At 36.2% G+C, this 12,014-nt stretch overlaps 1 protein-coding gene across 1 annotated transcript in view; it reads right to left on the bottom strand.

Annotated features, from left to right (window-relative positions):
• LOC135696378 (huntingtin) overlaps positions 1-12,014 on the bottom strand; it is a 55,221-nt gene that overhangs the window by 9,634 nt on the left and 33,573 nt on the right. Inside the window, exons 44-59 of the mRNA XM_065215750.2 lie at positions 11,433-11,532; positions 10,883-10,954; positions 10,229-10,543; positions 9,368-9,459; positions 9,062-9,216; positions 8,658-8,898; positions 7,733-7,969; positions 7,170-7,325; positions 6,303-6,374; positions 5,946-6,061; positions 5,331-5,448; positions 4,865-5,010; positions 4,007-4,074; positions 2,603-2,714; positions 1,508-1,670; positions 596-678 (exon numbers count right to left, since the gene is read on the bottom strand). Of these exons, the coding sequence (XP_065071822.2) occupies positions 596-678; positions 1,508-1,670; positions 2,603-2,714; positions 4,007-4,074; positions 4,865-5,010; positions 5,331-5,448; positions 5,946-6,061; positions 6,303-6,374; positions 7,170-7,325; positions 7,733-7,969; positions 8,658-8,898; positions 9,062-9,216; positions 9,368-9,459; positions 10,229-10,543; positions 10,883-10,954; positions 11,433-11,532 (2,246 nt within the window). The remainder of the gene's footprint in view (positions 1-595; positions 679-1,507; positions 1,671-2,602; positions 2,715-4,006; positions 4,075-4,864; positions 5,011-5,330; positions 5,449-5,945; positions 6,062-6,302; positions 6,375-7,169; positions 7,326-7,732; positions 7,970-8,657; positions 8,899-9,061; positions 9,217-9,367; positions 9,460-10,228; positions 10,544-10,882; positions 10,955-11,432; positions 11,533-12,014) is intronic.

The following is a 12,014-nucleotide window of genomic DNA, read 5'->3' as shown; positions in this document are numbered from 1 at the left end:
GATATTTTACATAGAAAAATAACTCAACTTTTGATATAAACCAAAACAAAGAAAAAAGGAACCTAGGCTTATAAAGAGGCAGGTAGTAAGAAGATAGAAACAGCTTGCTTTTCATAATTGCTTTGAAATACATATGAACAAAATGCTGATTGTCACATTTAGCGTAAAACTCAGATGCGGTATCCAGCACCATATAACAAACCAGTAAACATATAATCTTGAGCAAGAATAAAAGGCTCTAGCTATAGTACAGGTAAGGGTTGCCTGTACTTTAGCAGACCATGTTTAGCAGCCTACCTGGAAGGAGATTGAACGACGGTATGCAGGCAGTTTTGTGCTAATAAACAGTACCAGGAAATATTAAGGAGATATTGATAATGTTTACTCGGATAAAATTTAAACGAGTGACACGATAAAGGGAAGGTCTCGAGCCCAGGACCTCTACAAACTTCTCTACAAACTGAGCCTCCAGGTCACGTCTGCCTCGGTTGTGTAACTAACCCACAATTTCTCTCAGGTTTTTCTCCAAATCCTGTTCTCCTATCACATAAAATGTTAATTTACATCTCATTCGGCATAAAAACATATCACTCACCTTTGTACAAAACTTCCTAGGGAAAGAATGATCCAGCTTCTAACAGCTTCTTGTTGGCCTTTGCCGTGAAGCTCATCAAAAACCTAGCAAAAGCAACAGCCGGAAATTACTCCCATGCTAGTGGCAATTTAATTAGTTTCCTAATTTATCAGATCCACCTTAATTTTTCATTGCCATTTTGTCTTTGCTTTCTAAGGTAGCAAAAAGATCCATCGGCTTGCACTTGAAGAAAGGGGGTTGGAACAGATTAAGGTTGGCCAGCATTTTTGGCTCCAATGAGTTAGGTTACTGTACATACTTGATTCAATCAGAGGATGTACGATAACTCTCATTTAAGAGGCTGGTATGTATGTCACTTATGACGTTGGAAGCCAGATGGTGGGATTGAGGCACTCCCGGTCGAAATGGCAATTACGCAGTAAGGAATGTGAGATGCACCATGAATACTAAAAAGATTGGGGGTTTTTACAGGGCAGGGCGTATAGGAGATTCTTAAAGGGTTAGGCATTGGAGCCATTTTCATTTCTTGGAAACAATACAGTAAATCCTCTATTTTCATCTGGGGCGGTAATTAAATTCTTTAAAAAATGGGGCGTTTACGAGTTCTCTAGAAAAGGAAAGCATTCCCTTGTTGGGGTCTGTCTGTATTAATCAGGAAGAAGTCAGGAGAAATTACCCGGTATCTTGACCTGTTATGCTAATCTTTTCATGTGAAAACGTTGAATTCTCTATGCATTAATTTACACGCCTTCAGATCCCCGCAGATACATTACTGACACAGATAGGTAAATCTAAGTGAATAATAGATATTCAACGATAGGACTCTTTTAATCTCTCAAGACGAATGAAAGGAAAAAGTACCAAAAAATTACAGATAAACATTATCTCTGAAAATTCTTACTAATGTCCTACCTCGAATGCAACTTTGGCGATGAGTTCAGGATGCGGCTGCTGGCTCGACAGAAACTCGCTAAATATTCTGTTCATGACCTCCTGAACGGGAAGGAAATCCAAGAGCATGCTGGGAAGGATTTTCGCGATCAGAGCAGCCTCGGATGCTGTTCCTTTTCTCATCCTGTAAACAAATCACGTGATTAATGACAAATCAATGAATAGTGAAAATAAGCGTGACAATCTAGTAAACTGAAATCTCAATGCAATTTAAATTTTCCTTTGTTTCGATTAACCAATAAACGGAGCGACACTCTTATCTTAAGTTGTCTCGATAATTGTGAAGGTCCTGAGAATAAATTTCAATCTGATTTATCGATGCCTGGTACAACATTTGAGGCCATGGAGCACGTCTCTCAAAAATCATTCCTTGAGATTATTTAGATATCGTTAAAATATGTGACTTCTTTACATGCCTCGATCTAAACAATAGGAGAATTCTATGCTGCAACTTCAACACTTAATTCGATAGGTAACTGGATGTCTATGCACGATTTCTAAAGATTTGGGGCTTGATGCCAACAATAAGCGTGAAACTCTGAGTAGCAACTTAGAAATACCCTGTGTCATACAAAAGCGGGTATATCTCTACACGGCATCGAACACTTCCCAACTGATCGGTTAACAGCAATCTTTACATTTTCTATGCATAAAGAATTTAGCTTCTTAGAGAGATAAGCCAAAACGAATTATAAAGAAAAAATGAAGTGCTAAATCTTAAAAAACAGGGGCACCACCAAGGGGAGGGGTTGTACGGAGGATGCTGTATCCCCCAAATACTTTGTCCATTAGCAAACAAAGAATTTTTGTCGGACAAACGAAGAAGTGTTTCCCTTTCTGTAGCATAATTGAAACCTTTAGCAACAATGGTAACGAAATCAAATTTTTCAAATGATGAATATTGCAATAGAAATTCATTAAAGCAAAAGATAAAATTATTTATTTTATGACCACACCCCTGAAGAGTGAAACAGGCCCTTTTTGTCGGCGAGAATAATTTCAGTATCCTTCCGAAAAAAAGTTTGGTTTCGCTCCTAGTAAGAAAAATGCCACTACCTTGTAAAAAGAACTCCAAGTCTTTCCATCATCAGCAACTGAGAATCAGCGATCGGAGCAAACTGTTGGCCATCCTGATCAGGCTGCGCAGCATTTTGCTGGCCTTCTTTCCCTGTGATACAAATTGAAAATGAAGATCCAACACACAATAACAAGACTGCATACCGAAATGTGTATAAAAAGGAGCCTTAATTGCAAAATGACGGTATAAGAAAGCAAGGATCTGAATGGAAAAGCAAAAGAAATGAGTTGCTAAAATCTTTAAGGTCCTAATGATGCCTTTTCTATTCCTCTGCCAAAACCGTTTTGCTTAATAAATCTCCTGATACATTTGCTTCTCAAAAATTTGAAAAGCATTCATATTTAACGATCGGCTAGTCATTGCAGTTTCTTCTTATTGCAATAAATTTGCAGATCATTGTCTTGAGAAGATAAACAAGTCGAATAATTTTTTTTGTAATCATGAAGCCAAGTTAAGGCAGAGGATAAATAGGAAACCGAATTGGTTTTCAAATTTTTCCCTAACATTGAAAAATTCCAATGAGAGTAAAATTACAGCTTTCTGTTTACTTGAATTTATTTGATAAATGGTCGAATACGTTACATGAAGGATGCTAAAAAAAATTCCATTTATAAACCCAACTTTCAACTTCGGTTTTTTGCTCTGCCGATAAACAAAACCGATAGATATAGCATACATAAATCATTGGCTTGTTTCAATACTGAAATGAGGTGAAAAAATGAACGAAAAATCTTTTTCTAGGGCGTAGAAACTGGACACGTAATCAAAGAATCATCTTTAAATTTGAAAAAATGCTTTGAAGGTTTTGAAACCCTCCTTTATTTGTTAAAAAGGGCCCTTTCATTAAAGACTTGCTTTTACATGACCATATTTTGTTAAGTTTTCTAGTAAAATTATATTTCTTTATTTTTTCTAGCATATGATACAATACATTCATTTTTTATGAGAAACAAAGGTCATTGTTGAGCACTCCAGTTTCTTAATGTCCTGGGATTTTCAATACTCACTGTTTCTTAAGAGTTTCTTAATTACGATTTGTCATGACTGATGTTATGAAATGTTCGTGGCCTTTTTTATCATGTCAAGAGATTCGCTTCCGTTCTGATGCTGTATTTAGATGTGGGAAGTATATTTTTATTCCTTGTGTCTTAAGTTCTAGACCAACAGGACAATCATGTTCTTGGATTTTACAAAATTCCTCTGTTCTCAGTTTTATCACGATTTAATAGTTTCTTTATTTTGCTTCGAGTACTGAAGTTTCTTAATCTCTTCTGACTGTCCAGTACTCGTTTCTTATAGCCAATTTCTTATAAAAAAATGAGTGTATGGCTTATATGGTACAATCAAACTACGGAAGTGACTTTATCAAATGAACTTCTTACCTGTGTACATACATGTACAGAGCAGACCAAGGGCAGCAATCATTCGATCCGGATTGTCAGTTTGCAGACTGAAATTGAAAATTTATTTTTTGATGAAACAGAAGACACTGCCTTAAGAAGGAGTTTTGTTACTTTTTCTTGTAACAGTTTAAAATATCGAAACACATTTTTATGCAATTTTGATTGTACGGTCGAGTCTATGAAACATTGGAAGCCGTGTTACTGTGTAAGGTAATTAAACTGAATCAAACTACTCTTTGACAACAACACGGAGGCTCTTTTCATATATAGAGGCTAGCAATACACATTTTAAGTCAAAAGATCTTGTCTTTTACGTGAGAGAATTTCAGCCTCGTTCTTCCTTCTTGTTTAAACATTTCAACAAATCAGAAATCCGCTAGCGCACGCATACTTAAAATCTTTCCAGCTAAGGGTGCTTGTTAGAAACATATTTTCAGCGATTGACGAGAAGTTCATCACACAAAAACCTGTATGTGCCCAGCTCAAAACTGAAAAAGGTTGATCAGTCAATATCAATAAAAGGAAGTAAAATATGGAATGCTTCCACTTAACATTAGACAGTCAACATCACTGGGAATTTTCAAGAGAAAAGTGTATCAGCATTTCCTTGACGTTTCAGATTTAAATACTGAAACTTTACTTTTAACAAAATTGTTACTAGGCTTTTAAGAAACTTAAAGGACACTTCTATCTTGTTAAAATGAAAAACCCGGCATTTAAGAGTGGTGGATTCAAGGGGAGAGCTCATTAAAACTATTTAAATCCATTTGGTTAAATTGATAGGGACCTACTCACGGGGGAGGGGGGCTGCAAGTCTATAATTTTACGAACCCTTACCTATTCTGTGCAACTTTTGCTAAACGATCGCAAGAGTTTCTCCCAATTGCAAAAGATACAACCAATCTCTCGAGACCCCTAAATAAGAGACGAGCTATGGCAGCCGGAATCTGGGCATCACTTGATGACAGTAACGCAATGCAAGTCTAGAAGAGAAAGAAACAATGTCAGAGATGTGGAAAGACGTTTCTTTCTAGCTTTCAGTCATGCCATCTCTAATATTTAATGTACTCGACGACATGTAGTTAATTGGTAAATTTTGTTTTGATATTTAAACGGAAAATATCACTTCAATTATTTCATATTCTACGATACAAGAAAACAATGAGCATGATTAGCAAACAAAACAGCTTCAATACTTCTACCGAAGAAGCTGAAATGTGATAATGCGATGGTAGAATAGTTACATCTTATCAAATTAAAACTTGTGACGTAACAATTAAGGATAATTATGCACATAAATTACCTCGATAACTATTGAAACGAATGTGATGTCTTGAACCTCGGTGGAACATGTTTCCATTATATAAAACGCTGTACTCCAAACAAATCCAGCGAATCGCCGACTAACAACTTGAATTGGACTAAAAAATCATACAAAAATCATTAAATTATTTCTGAGCCATTATCATTTTATTACTGGTACCTGATTTCTTTTAAAGCATTTTCGAGAAATTTTATGGTATATTACGATGTCTGTCTAGTTTTGTAATTTTATCTTTCCTAATCAACGCCGCCACTAAACCCAATTATAAGATAAAAAGAAAAAAAACATATTCAATTTTTTTATCCCACATCCCAAAGGCATCCAGAGTAACAAAGGTATACAAATATACAATGTAAACCTGTCATATAGTGCACTCTCAAAATAATTTATTTGTGACGGTATCATTATTTTTATCACATAATAAAGGTAATTTCCAAAACCACGGTACAAACAAAAGGACAAACAAAAATAAAGTTCAAAAATTGTAAAGTACAAAACAGGTAAAATAGCAATGGAACTGCAAAACCAGGTTTCAAAGGATGTGGCCACAATAATGGATTGCCAAGGAATCCTTGACTTGCCCATTTAACTTACTCTATTGGATAAGCTATATGTCTTGTCAAGTAATCAGTCAGAACAGGAACCAATGTCATATTTGTAGATGGCACGTGCGATTCGAGAAGATATAAACCACCTTCCAATGCTGAGATCTGTGAAAAAAACAACTTATAGATATTCCGAGTCTGCAATAGGGCAAATAACTTACAGAAGACCGACGTATAGGAGATTCAATGTTAGCATATCACAGGTAAAACTAATCTCTTTCTGTGGATCGTGAAGATTTAAAATTTACTGAGAACAAGATAAAAAACTGTGGTAGCACAAAAATTCATAACAATATAAATAAGTCTTATACATGAAAAACACAACTAACGTTCACAAATGTCATACCTGCAAAGGCACATGGGGGCTTTTAAGTGAAGTCTCAATTATGCGACATATTCTTTCTGCTATCGACCCTTCCTGTGTATAAAAAAATTAGAATGAAGAGAGAGAATCTTGAGACAAAGAAAGACGCAAGGAAACAAAAAAAGATGAATACCTATCTTAACGACTAAAATAACATAGTGCAAATTCATTGCAACTTTTTGTCTCTTTGCAAAAAATTCCTTGTCTCTTGCTAGGAAAATGTTTTGTTGATTTTTCCTCAAAGCGAAATCAGGAAATAACACTTTGGTATAGATGAACTATGCTATTTTGGTATAGATGAACTATGCTATTTTGGTATAGATGAACTATGCTATTTTGGTATAGATGAACTATGCGAGCTCTAGCGTAATCAGGCACACTTTATGTCCGAGAAAAAATGGGATACTTGTCATTGGACTGCATAGAAAATTATTGGTTGTTTGATAATTGACATAAATAGACATTTTATGAATATAAGGGTTTAGCTAAGAAACGCTGTAAACCAAAGATGGGTAACCTTAGGATAGCAAAAAGCGGGACAAATCTAAAAAAAACAACACTTGAACGCTGATTTTAAATAATATACTAACCAGAGATGGAATCACTAGACGACGGCCTAAATGCGACGAGGTTATAACCACAAATGAAAAATGACTACAGAAATTTATATTTTGTATATCAGGGGAAAACCCTTATGTATTTCATTGTACGAACGCCCAAACAAGAAATATCTTTTAGTTAAATCACAGTATGTGTGTTCCTTGTACCATCTAACAGCGACATGCACTATGTCTATTTTCTTATTCAAATCTAGGTTATTGATCAAGAAGAGACAAACAGGCAACCTACCACACGAAGAACAGCAAGGGCCTTGCAAACTGTTGGCACAATGTATTCAGAAGTTATATCGTCCTCCGATGGGTTGTTCTGGTAGAATTCCAAAAGAACGCCAAGGATCCACTCAAAATGACTCATCTCAAGAAGCAGATCCGATAACAAACATAACTGAAAGATACAAGCGAATAAGTCTGTTATGTGGATCTACGAAAACAAAAAGCTATTTTCAAAACAACGAGATGTCCAGTATATTTGTCACGCCCACTAGCTTGTTGGAAAAGCCAGTGACGTATAAACCTTAAAGGCTCCATAAGCGAACTGCACGTCAGAAGATCGTTTTGGTGTCCATAAACGTAGACTCGCTCATATGATCTAATCAGACTAAATACTATATCTATTGTAAGTACTTTATGTTTTTGTTCCAATTTTCAAGTTGTATCTTGATTCGTATTTTTCATATTTAGCATGGCCCTCTGTGAAAAAGTAATTTGACAGTGGGGTTACCACGGGTAAAAAACATAAAATAAAGATAATAAAAATGAATGAAAATGTAATCCATGCTTTGAAATGTTTACCGATTTTACAGCTTCGGTTTTCAGCATGAGCGGTGTCTTTGGGACAACAAATGGAGAGAGCCACTGCTCAAACAGTTCCAGTAAAAATTGCAGACAAGATCGAATGTCCAATTCTTGGAATCGTTTTCTCGGGTCTTCTTCATTAATTTGAATTATCAAGGCTTCTGAATCATCGCTGTCTGAATCCTCTTGGACGTCCGATGAAACCAGCCTTGTTCTTATAGCACTTGCTGAGATCTGAAATTGAAACACAAAGGAGACTCAGTCAAATAATCACGGCTATAACATGTCATACAGGTGTATCGTGGGTTGTAAAGCCCTTTTTTCTACGTAGAGGATAATTAAGTAGAATACAGAATCTTCATACAAGAATTTAATAACTTCGTATGGTTTAGTATGGCCAGTATGTTTCTTGCATCCACTTTGACTTATAATCGATTAATAATAAGCAATTTGCAGTTTGCTTCTTATTACAGTAGAATGTCATAGTTGAACCAGTCTAATCTTAAATGCTTTACATTAATACATTATAAAGATTTCATAGATGATGGACGTACAAAAACTAGATAAAACTATCAGCAAAGATGATCTACTTGTGAATTTGAAGTATATAAATAGGCCTAAATCTTCGTCAATAAACAAGGATTCTTGAGATTTATGTAACAATTTAAAAGAGACATTTCATGGGAACAACTTTTTACATCGATCATGATTTCAAGTGAAATATTTATGTCGCGTTTTCTTATTTTATTGGACTTTTTATTTAAACTATCCTCAATGTTCCTCCTTTGACAGAAAGTTTTTGCTTAGGTTTGTTAGAATCCGAACATTTTGTGGAAAAATGAAAATAACATTGTCATTATCAACGGTGAAATTAAACAACAAGAAATGAAATCAAAACTGAAGTGAAGACTTTGTGCTTTACCTGGCCTAATGTATACTCCGATAAAGACTGGCCATTTTCGAGGTTCGAGCTATAAAGCTTTTCTTCCATGAAGCAACCTCTCTGCAAAACTTGCTTTCTTTGCTTTTCAAAAATAAGCGATGGAACTGCTGGGTATAGGAACTGAGAAGCTGAAAATGGGGGCTGATTCGTCATCAGATGAATCTCTTTCTTGTATTCAGTTTCAATGGCTTTTCGAATAAGAGCAAGCCTTTTTCCAGCCCTGCACGGAAAACGTGACTTAATTAGACTAATAACAAGAACGGCGACAAAAAAAGACATTGCAATAGAGGTTTTCTTCTATTTCCTCATTACAAGCGTATAGATTCTGATCAGTAATTAAAGAAAGCATGGGAAACGTAATTTTATGAGTGAAATTGATGTACCTGCTACCAAGGAAGGGATATTCTTTTTGACGGGGTATGACTGAATATCTGCTAACTCCAGGGTTCCCTGGGACTGGAGCCAGTGTTGTATCCAGCACTAATGACGTAATACAGTGAACAGCTAGACAGCTTGCTTGCGTTGCCTCGATATCGTCCTAAAAATGAAGGACGAAAACGAGTAATATACAATATATAGCAGTAAATAGCAGTAAAAGTTATTCAAATGGCGGGGAAGGCATGTTTCGGTCCTTTTGATTGTATTTATCTTCATTGTATCATTAGAATAACAAAGCTGTGTGCCCTCACCTCGACAGATGCATCTTCTGTCATCGGTGGCGAACTCAAAACGCCAAGCAGCGCCGCCCATGTTTCTTCAAACTGTGCACGGGATGTCCATCCTGGAGTTAAAATTAGGCATCTAATCGTAGTTCAGTCATCTACAATCCCAAACTTTAGTCATCTACAATCCCAGAATTTATTATCCAGGTTATTTATCACACAAATTAGCTGTTCGTTTGAAGAAAAAGGTGGCCTATGATTTTCTTAATTATCTCAGTACTCCTTACTTATCCCAGACTAGAACTTATGTTTATTTATCCCACATTACGAGTTGCATAATAGACAAATTCGCAACAAAGTCGATATTTGTTGGGGAGACGAGCGAGCGAAAGTCTTCAAATGAGTGAGGCAACCCTCCGTCCTGAATTCAGAGAGCATGCGTAATAATAACTTCGTTCTGTGCGCATGCTCTTTGACTCCATGACGGAGGGTTGCCTCACTTTTTAAAAAACTTTCTCTTGCTCGTCTCCCCAACAAATATATTCTATGCTTCAAATAGTTTTTATTTATTAGTTGCGGTTACCTAGAAGAGAGCTAGCTGTCAATAGGTTTTTTGATTATGAATAAGATTATGGAATTACCTTGAAATAGATACAATGTAAAGATCAGGTAGTTCTCATCTATGAAAGTTGGCTAGCCAGTTAAACCATAAACCTCTTCAACCAATTAGCAAGCATCAGATGAATAGTTATATTTGATGAATAAACACCAGATCAATAGGGCAACAGTACAAAGCAAACTTGCTTAGACACTTGGACACTCGAAAAGCTACTGAAAATGTTTGAAAACCTCATGTCCTGTAGACCAAGAAAAAAGCCCCACACTTACCAATAGCATTAGCTCGAAAAATAAACTCTTTTAGGACATCTTTCTCTTTTAATATTTCAACTGGAAGAGGGGGGAGCTCTGTCTTAAAATATCCTTCTAAAACCGGTTGCCAACCAAACTTCCACACCACGGGAGGGACTCGAACGAAGCTGTTTACTAAAGGTATTCTTGCCACACCAATTATGACTTGTCTCAATGAATTCACAACAGCAAATGGCAACGAGGATGTCTTCAATGACTTAAGACTGAAGTAAGTTCGCAGAGTATGTACCAGTTCGGATACACGGTGGCAAGACTTGGTGTAAACATTTGCCTCTACGGAGAGAAATTATCATTACAAGGTAAAATTCGCGATAGATTGCTGAAAATCTCACATAAGTAAATAAAGTTGATAATTTTAAAAGAAATCCGCAATCAAATCGTTATACAATAAAGGTTCTCTTGCTTTTGCAAAAGCAATTAGAAAATACTCGGTGCGAAAAGTGTTTATATGTGCAAAGTGTGTTTGCATGCCTACCACTGTTTCTGCATTTGTTTTAAACGACGAAGGTATATTTTAGGGAACAACATATATTCCTAAACAGCTGGGCTAAACCTCTTTGAGCATCCATTCTATAGATTCAAAGAACTTTTCATATGCAATAGCTGATTTACCTTCAGCAAAGGGTGTTTGGCCTTGGCATGAGCTTACATCAAGAGCCAGAGTCTCACCAGGATTTAGGGTGACTGAAATATAAATACGGGTATTTCAACTTGAGAATGTTTAACCGAATAAGCAAAAGCCTTCGCTATTTACAATAATAATTATGTGCACAAAATTTTCAAAACCATCAAAGCCATTTCTCACGTAACTCAGGTAACTTAAGTGAGGATTAGTTAAAACCTAAAGCCTTTTGGTTAAAAATGAAATAACTATTAATGGTGACAGTAACGTGACTTAAAGCAGATACAGGATACTGCAAGGACATGTTCATCTACAGAGGTCTGATCGTTTTGATCCAAAAACATTGGCAACTCCACACACAGTGGCGTTGAATAAACAGATATCTTTTTCAAATGCACCTTATTAGCAAGAATGGTTTTCAAGGAAGCCTAATGATTGGTTACAAGCTAAATGAGCTAATGAAACGTTACGATCCAGTTATGCTAAAACCTAGTTCTAACGATTTTTTTAAAAGTTCAAACAAACAGCTATGCTACAAACCGGCACAAACAATGCAGTATACATCGCTGATTCCATTTGCCAGTAACTGAGCAAACACTTCCTGCTTCACAAGGCCTCTAAATTCTCTACTGTGAAGGACCTAAAGAATATAACAATTTGCTGTAACACGGGCAAATAAAATACGCCAACAGCATTGTAGTTGTTCTAGATAAATGCTAAAGCTGTGGGGGATGATTTGCACGATTTAATGATGAGGGTTCTCAATGGTTTCAGGAATCAAGAACTCAAAGCAGCTGGAGGTGCCAATTTATACGCTCAATGCCTTGTAGTAAGCTACAATCTCAGGCCTGGCCATAAGACTTTAAGTAAAGGGGGCAGTAAACAGCACTTCTAGTAATGTCTAGTGAGGTAAATAAGAATAAAGGCAAAGGGAACATTGATTTCGATGAGAGCAATCTGCGTTTTAAAATAATTCAGTAGAGCAATTTGTAGCTCCCGGCAAGCAATCGCGGAAAGCCTCTAGGGGAGCAAGAGTTATGGCTCGTCTTAAATGGCCAGGCCTGAATCTGTCTCCAAACCTAGACATTAAACTACTTGAAATTGAAAATCTTGATTGAAACC

Source organism: Rhopilema esculentum, chromosome 14 (genome assembly GCF_057945365.1).
Source record: "Rhopilema esculentum isolate cy_ngs chromosome 14, ASM5794536v1, whole genome shotgun sequence".
Classification (NCBI taxonomy): Eukaryota; Metazoa; Cnidaria; class Scyphozoa; order Rhizostomeae; family Rhizostomatidae; genus Rhopilema; species Rhopilema esculentum.
The sequence above is the reverse complement of the archived record's forward strand: the minus strand, read 5'-3'. Positions and strand labels throughout refer to the sequence as shown.